Source organism: Meles meles, chromosome 11, assembly GCF_922984935.1.
Source record: "Meles meles chromosome 11, mMelMel3.1 paternal haplotype, whole genome shotgun sequence".
In the NCBI taxonomy this organism is placed as follows: domain Eukaryota; kingdom Metazoa; phylum Chordata; class Mammalia; order Carnivora; family Mustelidae; genus Meles; species Meles meles.
Genome location: NC_060076.1, coordinates 34782878 through 34791617, shown reverse-complemented (window position 1 = coordinate 34791617; position 8740 = coordinate 34782878). Strand labels below are relative to the sequence as shown.

The 8740-nt window shown below is 42.3% G+C and overlaps 1 protein-coding gene across 1 annotated transcript; it reads right to left on the bottom strand.

The window, feature by feature from the left end:
- TOMM5 (translocase of outer mitochondrial membrane 5) lies at window positions 1-4982 on the bottom strand. Its single transcript, XM_046021891.1, has 2 exons — window positions 4776-4982; window positions 1-635 (listed from the first exon to the last, which is right to left on the bottom strand). Exons 1-2 carry the CDS (start codon window positions 4894-4896, stop codon window positions 601-603), a joined length of 156 nt encoding a protein of 51 aa, XP_045877847.1. The 5' UTR covers window positions 4897-4982; the 3' UTR covers window positions 1-600.
- Window positions 4983-8740: the final 3758 nt, after the last annotated feature.

Sequence of the window (8740 nt, the reverse complement as noted above, 5' to 3'; positions counted from 1 at the left end):
TTCAGTCCAAAACAAGAGGAACTCAATTTAATGTAGTTTGTAATAATTACAATACTAAAGAGGTCTGCAGCAAAAAGAAGGTTAAGAGAAATAAAATCCCAATTTTTTCCTTCGTTGCTACTTTAATTAAAAATATAGACTGATGGTCCCGTGTTCAAGTGTTGTTGGGGCTGTGTGTTGGCTTCTGTAAAACAAAACTAATCATAAGGAATTCTTCAACATACATACTCCAGACAGAAGTAAAAAGGTAAACAGAAATGACTAACAAGACAGTGCTATTGTAGACATAATTCCCTTATAATTAATACTTGCTAGAAAATGGACTTTGACATTACTTACAATTATATCAACATTCACAGAGGCTGAACATCACAGGCATATGGGTGTATTATGACCCAAGATGTCTTTACTTCCCAGGTAGTTCTAAATTTTAGCTATGAAGGTCAGTCACGAGAGCCAAACTTGTTCTTAACAAGTAAAATTTTTATGTCCATTCAATCCAAGAGTCTCTTACATATTTCTGGGCCTATTCATTTGTAGATAGGAGTAGAAATTGTAACTGGGTTCCTCATATCATGCATTCACATGTGGTGCCCATCTTCATATGCTGTCCAATTTCTTTAGGATAAAAGGTGCTGAAAGAAAAATAAACCCAGAATTTCAGATCTATTAGCCCACAAGTTACATTATGGAATTTATAAGACTTGGGGGGGGGGATCTTACAGGTTTATTAGTTCACTACATTTTTAAAATGACTCCAAATAATGGCCAAGCCTCTCCTTGCATAACCTAGCAAAAGAGACTCACTGTCTTTCCAGTGTCATGAAGCTCTGACTATTCTAAGGTTCATTCTTACACCATATACAATCTTCTGTTTAGGTAGTTCTCTCTCTTAGGACCACTAAGTAAATTCAATCTTCCTTTCAAGAGACCACACCTTTTACTTTGGGTGATTTAACTGTCAAAGAAACAAAATGCTAGGAGAAACAAACTGGCATTTTTTCACCTTTTTAAACATATTTAAGGGGGCGCCTGGGTGGCTCAGTGGGTTAAAGGCCTCTGCCTTCAGCTCAGGTCATGATCCCAGGGTCCTGGGATCGAGCCCCACATCGGGCTCTCTGCTCCACAGGGAGCCTGCTTCCTCCTCTCTCTCTGCCTGCCTCTCTGCCTAGTTGTGATTTCTCTCTGTCAAATAAATAAAATATTAAAAAAAAAAAAAATTTTTTTTAAACATATTTAAGGGGTGCCTGGGTTCAGGTCAGTAGAATGTCTGACTCCTGATTTCAGCTCAGGTCATGAGCTCAGGGTCATGAGACTGAGCCCTGCGTCACGCTCCCTGCTCAGCAGTCTGCTTGGGATTCTTTCTCTCCCTCTCTTTCTGCAACCTGCCCCCCAAATACATAATTAAAAAGAAAAACCCATAATCTCACAAAACAAACTGAGGGTTGCCGGGGGGGGGGGGTCGGGAGAGGGTGGTGGGGTCATGGACATTGGGGAGGGTATGTGCTATGGTGAGTGCTGTGAAGTGTGTAAGCCTGGTGATTCACAGACCTATACCCCTGGGGCTAATAATACATTATATGTTTATAAAAAAATTTTAAGAAAAGAAAAGAAAACCCCACATATTTGAAAAAAGCAGAGGGTGGGAGAAAACAGCACTGCCCTGGGGAAGGAGAAGAGCTAGACACAGATTTTGCTTCTCCCACTAATTAGCTATGTATCACTTATGCAATCCAAATCACATTATGATACAGGCCTACTTTAGTTCTTATAAGGGTACAAACAGAAATGGCTAGAAAACAAATATAATGCCATAGGGGTCTAATGAAGTGTTATTACTGTCTGTATGAAAGTGCTATCACTAATCACCAGGACAATGCAAATTAAAACCACAATGAGATACGACCTAACATCCATTAGGACGGCTACTAACAAACTGTTGGGAAGAATGTGGAAAAACCGGAACCCTGGTGCACTGCTAGTGGGAATGTAAAATGGTACACCTGCTATGGATCACAGCATGGTGGGTCTTCAAAAAATAAAAAATAGAGATATCTGCATATTCATGTTATAGCAGCATTATTCACAGTGGCTAAAATGTAGAAACAATCCGGATCCAAAGATGGATGAATGGATAAGCAAAATGTGGTATATGATGGAATATTACTCAGCCTTAAAAACGAAGGAGACTCTGACATATGCTATGACATGGCTGAATCTCAGGACCCTATGCAAAGTGAAGCAAGCCACTTACCAAAAGACAAATACTATATGATTTCACTTCTATGAGAGCCTTAAGAAATGTCAAAATCATAAAGTTTCAGTGTTACAAGATAAAGAGCTCTGGAGATGGATGGTGGTGATGGTTGTACAACATTACGAATGTATTTAATACCACCGAACTGTACACTTAAGATAGTTAAGATAAATTTTGTTCCACATATTTTACCACAATTTTAAAAATTAGATAATAAAAGGGGCCGAGACCAAAAAAGCTGCCAGAAGGATCCTCTTTCTCAATACCCATACTAAAGTAATGAACCATAATGTTGACATTAAACTGAAAATACTGAGATCTGCTAAAAGCTGCCAAGTATGTCCAGATATTTCTAATTCCTCTCAGATGAAAAATGGTAACATCCATCATATGAATGGATAAACAAAATATGGCATATCCACAAAATGGAATTATTTGGCAATAAAAAGGAAGGAAATACTAACACGTGCTACAGTATGGATGAACCTTGAAAACATAATGCAAAGTGAAACAAGCTAGACACAGTAGGTCATAGATTCTATAATTCCATTTACATGAAATGTCCAGAATAGGCAAATCCATAAAGAAAAAGCAGATTAGTGGTTGCCAAGGGAAAGTGAAGGGGAAAATGGGGAATGACAGCTAATGGGCATGGTGTCCATTTTATAGATAAAGAAAATGTTCTAAAATGCATTAACTCTGACTATACCAAGAATCACTAAAATTACATACTCTTCATTTTTAAAATTTTTCTTTTAAATAAAGTATAATTGACATACTATCCTACTAGTTTCAGGTCTATGTCCTAGGGTTTCAATATTTTTAAAACGATCCCCACAAAAAGTCTAGCTACCACACAAAGTCATTACAGTATTGTCTATATTCTCTATGCTGCACATTGCACCCGTGTGACTTATTTCTCTCACAACTAGAAGTCTGTACCTTTTAAAACTTTTCCCCTATTTCAATATCGCCCACTCTACTCCCCACTGGCAATCACCAGTCTGTTGTCTGTATTTATCACACTCTGTTTCTATTCTGTTTTTGAAGATTCCACATATAATTGGAATCATACAGTATTCATCTCTGACTTATTTCACTCAGCTTAATAGCCTATAGGTTCATCCATGTTGTTGCAAATGGCCAAGATTTTTATGCCTAAGTAATATTCCATTGTATATACACACCGCATCTTCTTTGCCCACTTATCAAGAGACACTTTGGTTGAACTGTACACTTTATTGGTGAACTGTATACTATGTGAATTATACGGTCATTTTAAAAGTGGTAATGTGGGACAGTATTCTGTACGTTTGTTTTATTTTTTTTAGAAAACCAATTCGTATCAGATACAAAGATCACTGAAAAGAAGCAAATGTTTTACTGGCAGCTAAGTCAACAAAAAAGGAAGAGGAGAAAGTAAGCTGGGAGTTGCAAAAAGCCATTGAAGGAGGAGGATTGGTGTTTCTGTTCAACAGGGCTCCCTCTCCTGGGGACGCAGGGTAATACCTTAGTCAGGGATCGGGTACCAGGCTTCAGTAAGCTCTGGCCTAGGCCCAATTTGAGCCTTCTGCGGGATGACCTTGGTATGGCCTTCCTTTATTTCAACCATCCCTGCCTCTCCACCCAGACTTGTCAGCAATACACTGCAAGGTGCAATGAAGAGAGTACTGAACTGAGAATTGGGTACTGGGGTGCAGGTCACTTCTGAGATTCGTATCAGTAAAACTACAGAAGTGATCTACAAAACTGCACCCCTCTCTAATATTCAGTGTCCCTTTAAACTCAGATACTTTGTGTTAAGACCCCCTTTGAAAGGTGAGTTCTCATTCGCAAAAAAGATATACAGAATGTTAAGCCCGGCCTCCCTCAAAGCGTTACCGTCAAGACCAGCTAACGCAAATACGCTTCTGCCAAACGTAAATTCAAATAAACCTTCGGGTATTATTATTAACCCTATAGACTCCTACTTCTTTTTTCTCATTCCTTCAAAAAAAAAAGTAAAAAACAATTATTTACTTCTCCCTCTGTACAAGTAAGCAAAAGAAGCAAACCTTGTATTTCAGAGAGATCAGCATTGAAGGAAAGAAACTTGATATTAGGAGCTCTGGACTCTAGACCAAGAGCATTCACTGAATCGCTGAATGACCTTGAGCCAGCCATTTCTCTACTCTAGCTCTCAGCTTCGGTCGGCAAAACGAGGGAGCTGCTCGGGAGGGGAGCCAAGGGGAGAGCAAGGAAGAGGGTAATAAACCCTGAAGCTCTTTCAATTCAAACGCTCTTACCGCAGGGCGAGGCGGGATGATCACCCTCACAGTCCCGGCCACCGCGTGGACTTCTGACCCTGACCCACAGACCCTAAGTCGCGCCTGCGCCCGCTGATCTCGATCCCCATGTCCCACTCTCCCCGCGACGGCTCAACTAGCTCAGCTCGCGGGCCCCCAGAGAACCAGAGTTGGGTGGGTGGTGTCCGCGAGCTCCCCGCGGTCTCATGACCGCAGCCTAGAAGGACACTCACTGACTCGCAGCAGGGCCACGTAGATGAGGAAGTTCCGTATGGACGAGAGCACATCTTCGCGCATCTTCCGTTTCATCTCCTCGGGGTCCAACTTTGGCGCAAGGCCCTCGATCCGGAACATCTCGGCTTTGCCTCCCCGGCTTCCAGGTGCCACGCTCTGCTCTCCTCAGAGGCTGCCAGGCGCCCGGAACCGGCCCCATCCCATTTCCTGTTCCCGCCTGTCATTTTCGCGCGCGGCGACGGGGAGCTGCGAGGGACAATCCTCATTCGTCCGAGAGGTTCTGCAGCGGGCTGCCTGAAGGGGGCGCCGTAGTCTCAGCCACGCAGGACTCCGGTTCCTCCAGGTTGTTTTGAGTAAGCTTTGTCTTGAGCAGGGCGCGGTACGCTGCAAAATGCTTTTACGCCTCCGAGGGGTTGATGCTCGAAGATACCACCATAAGTAACAATAGCTACAGTTCTGTCCACGAGTTAGGTATTCAAACCTTCGTTTCCTAGATGACAAAGCTGAAACACAGAGAGCTTTGAAACAACTTGCCCAAATATACTTTAAAATACCTTAGGGGAGAAAAGTGTTGAGGAAGGGAAATGAACCGGTATTACCAAAATGTTGAAAATTGCGTAAACTGTTGATTAATATATCATATTAATTATCCTAGTCTTTTTATTTTGAGCATGTTTGAAAATTTTCCAAAAGTTAAAACAAAAAGGTGAAGATGATGAAACTTGCTTGTGATTACACAAGTAGTATATGCAGTAGTTTTTTTTTTTAATGTTATTATCATCCCCATTCTATTTTATATAAATATATATACACACATATATACTCTATGCCCTACCTGGGGCTTGAACTCAGGACCCTGAGATCAAGAGTCTCATGTACTGACAGAGCCAGCCAGGCACCCCTGCAGTAGGGTTTTGTATTTAGATTTGTGGGACCCAGACATAAGAAAGTTTTAAACTCCATATTATTATTGTATTCTCATTTCTGGCATTAACTGATCCTTATAGATGGGCCCGAGAATACAGTATATAAAAAACAAGTTCAGCTCCTTTAAGCATTTTACAGATGAGAGGGGGCTGAGAAACCAAGTGCACTGCTTACAGTCATTCTGCTAGTGATGGGCAGAGGCAGGGTACTAATGCAGATAATTATAGTGCCAGAATGCACTCTCTTTCCCCTGCACGCCCCTGCTCCTCTGTTAGTCTTTTAACCATTAGTGCCTGCCTGGATGGGCATCACTGGAGTCAGTAGGTAGAGGTTTAGTGCAATCAGATTTCCGGTCACAGAATCATCAAAACAGTGCAGCCCCAAATTTTGCATGCCAACTAGCCATATATAATTTTTAGACATAAACCAGATGACTGAATTGCTCACATAATTCAAGACCAGAATGTGCCTGGGGCGTCTGGGTGGCTCAGCCAGTTAAGTGTGTCCGACTGTTGATTTTGGCTCAGATCATGATTTCGATGTTGCTGGATTAAGCCCTGCCTTCAGCTCCATGCTGGGCCTGGAACCTGCTTGAGATTCTCTCTCCCTTCTCCTCTATCCACCTCCCTTCTCCCCCTCTCTAAAAAACAAGAAACAAAACCCAGAATGTGCCTTCCTGACTACACACTGCATAGCAACAGTGGGTCTAGATAAGTTAGAACAGTCATTTACTGCAATAACTGATAACTAAAGCATTGCTGCCTACCTTCCTGATTGACAGAATGCAAGACGTTGGGGCAAGAAAGAGAACTCATCTGCTTGTTCAGGCTTTGGTAATCTCTTCTATCTATAATTCATGCAGTGGAATACTGGAAGCAGCTCTGGAATGGAAGGGGCTGTTCCCAAGGAGCATCCTCCATCCAACACTTTGAGAGTACTGCACTGACAATAGAAGGCAGCAGGGGCTGTGGAAAGAACCTAGACAGGAAAACTGGAGACATGGCTTTCAGATTTGGCACTGCCATTCTCAAGCCATGTGACCAAGGATGCGTCTCTGTTTCAGTACAACTCCATTTCTTTAGTTGTAAAGGGAGAAGACACAATTAAATGCACTTTAAAAAAAAAGATTTTATTTACTTATTTGACAGAGAGAGACACAGCGAGAGAGGGAACAGAAGCAGAGGGAGTGGGAGAGGGAGAAGCAGGCTTCCCACAGAGCAGGGACCCTGAGATCATGACCTGAGCTGAAGGCAGCTGTAATGACTGAGCCACCCGGGTGCCCCTGATTAAATGCTCTTGAAAGTCCGGTTCAGTTTTAACAGTCTAAGCATTTTGAATTCTAATTGTGTCATCTAAGGCATTCTGGTCTGGGGTGTGTGGATGTCAAAATATGATCAAGTGTGGTCAGACATTGAAACAGCCAGCGTGTAGCCAGCAGTAGGAAGAATGTAACCATAAGGCATATCTCATCCACCTGAACAGTGAGGCAAAATGAGCTGGAAAGGAATGAGTTCTTAAGTGATTCCAGTAACTAAGATCCCGATGCTGACAGAGTTTAGATAAACAGTTCTCATATAGAACTACTGTTTTTTCTTTACTGAGATGCTTTTGAGTAACTTGCTTGGATTCACAAGGAACCAATGAGGGGAGAAATTCACAAAAAATCATGTATCTTGGTAAAAAGATCCAATTTTTAGTACTTGGATTTCATTCATCCAATGCTGTATAAAGCAGCATTTGTTGACTGGACAGGTGATCGGTGGCAAATAACTGACCTGTTAGAGGGCAACATTATTCTCCTAACAATTTTCTTTGAAAGGTGTGGTGCTTGCCAGCCTACCTGTGGAGAGACAGGAACGTAGCGGATAGAAATAAGGAGCAGTCGGCCTTGAGGTGAGGAACTGGTTCTGATACAATCTGGGAGGGTGAACTCTTTCTGTTCCAGAAATTTTCATCCTCATCAACCGTCGTCCCCCTTGCATGGCTCCTCCATGGGTAATGGAGGAAACTCATTAAAAGAGCTTAGGCTCCTTGCTTTCATTGTTGGGTGCCCCTCCTTTTACGGCCTGTAGGTGGTGGTATTCACTGGCCCTCCGTTTAGGTGCGGCAACTGGGGATCACACACTCCGGAAGTTAGCACTGGGGTGAGCTGTGCCACAGCCTGGACTCTTCATTTTTTTCCTCATTGGAATAACGAGGGGATTGGGTCTAATCTTTAAAATCACTTGAAGCTCAAAAATGCTGAAAATATGTGTTCATCTTTCCTGTTCTTCCTTCATCACCTTGTTAAAAGGTTAGAAGCAACGGATTCCCTATGGTTGTGCCATGAAAGGCAACGATGAAAAGTAGGCACACATAATTTAACATTGATATTTGCAGTCTGATCATTGAGGAAATGGTAGCTGATGTCATAGCCTGTCTTGTTTTCCATTTTGATCCCAGGAGGGATTTAGGAGCTATTTCCTTTGCCTCGACTTCCCAGACAGTTTGCACACAAAGGTTCAGTGCGCACAATTTACCCATCAGAGAATTAAGTGTTTTAATCCCATCATTGGGGAGGAATTTGTATTTACAGGGCCAGAGATTGACAGATGATTCATGACTAGGGAATAATTCTGACACATAATCACAGGAACTTTGTGGTTTCTAATGCATTGGGAGTTGTAGGCTTTGGCTATTGAACAGTTCAACCCCTTCACTTGACAGATGAGGAAACTGAGGCTCAGAGGGAATCTAGACGTATAGCTAGTTGGGACTAAGGTAGGTCTCTGGGCTCCCAGTCCAGCACTTCTCCCCATGACCTTGCAGATTTCAATACTTTGTGATTATTCTCGTTGATGATCTTCCACTCAGAGGTAAGGATTGGAAAAACAGGGTGTTGTTTGACCTCGGCTTGGGAGGGACAGGAGAAAGGGTGGCTGCTATTGATTAAGAGGCTGACAGCAGTCCTTCTTTCCATGTTTCCACTGCCATCAGCAGTAGCTAATCTGGACGGTGTCGTTAGAAAACTCCACATGTCTTCTTCCTTACTCCGTCA

Bases quoted from the DNA above. Each gene is read 5' to 3' on its own strand.
- TOMM5 (XM_046021891.1), bottom strand. From the start codon at position 4,896: ATGTTCCGGATCGAGGGCCTTGCGCCAAAGTTGGACCCCGAGGAGATG. The intron at 636-4,775 runs GTGAGTGTCCTT...TTTTTCTTTCAG, and splicing joins CGTGGCCCTGCTGCGAGTCA to CACCTTTTATCCTAAAGAAA.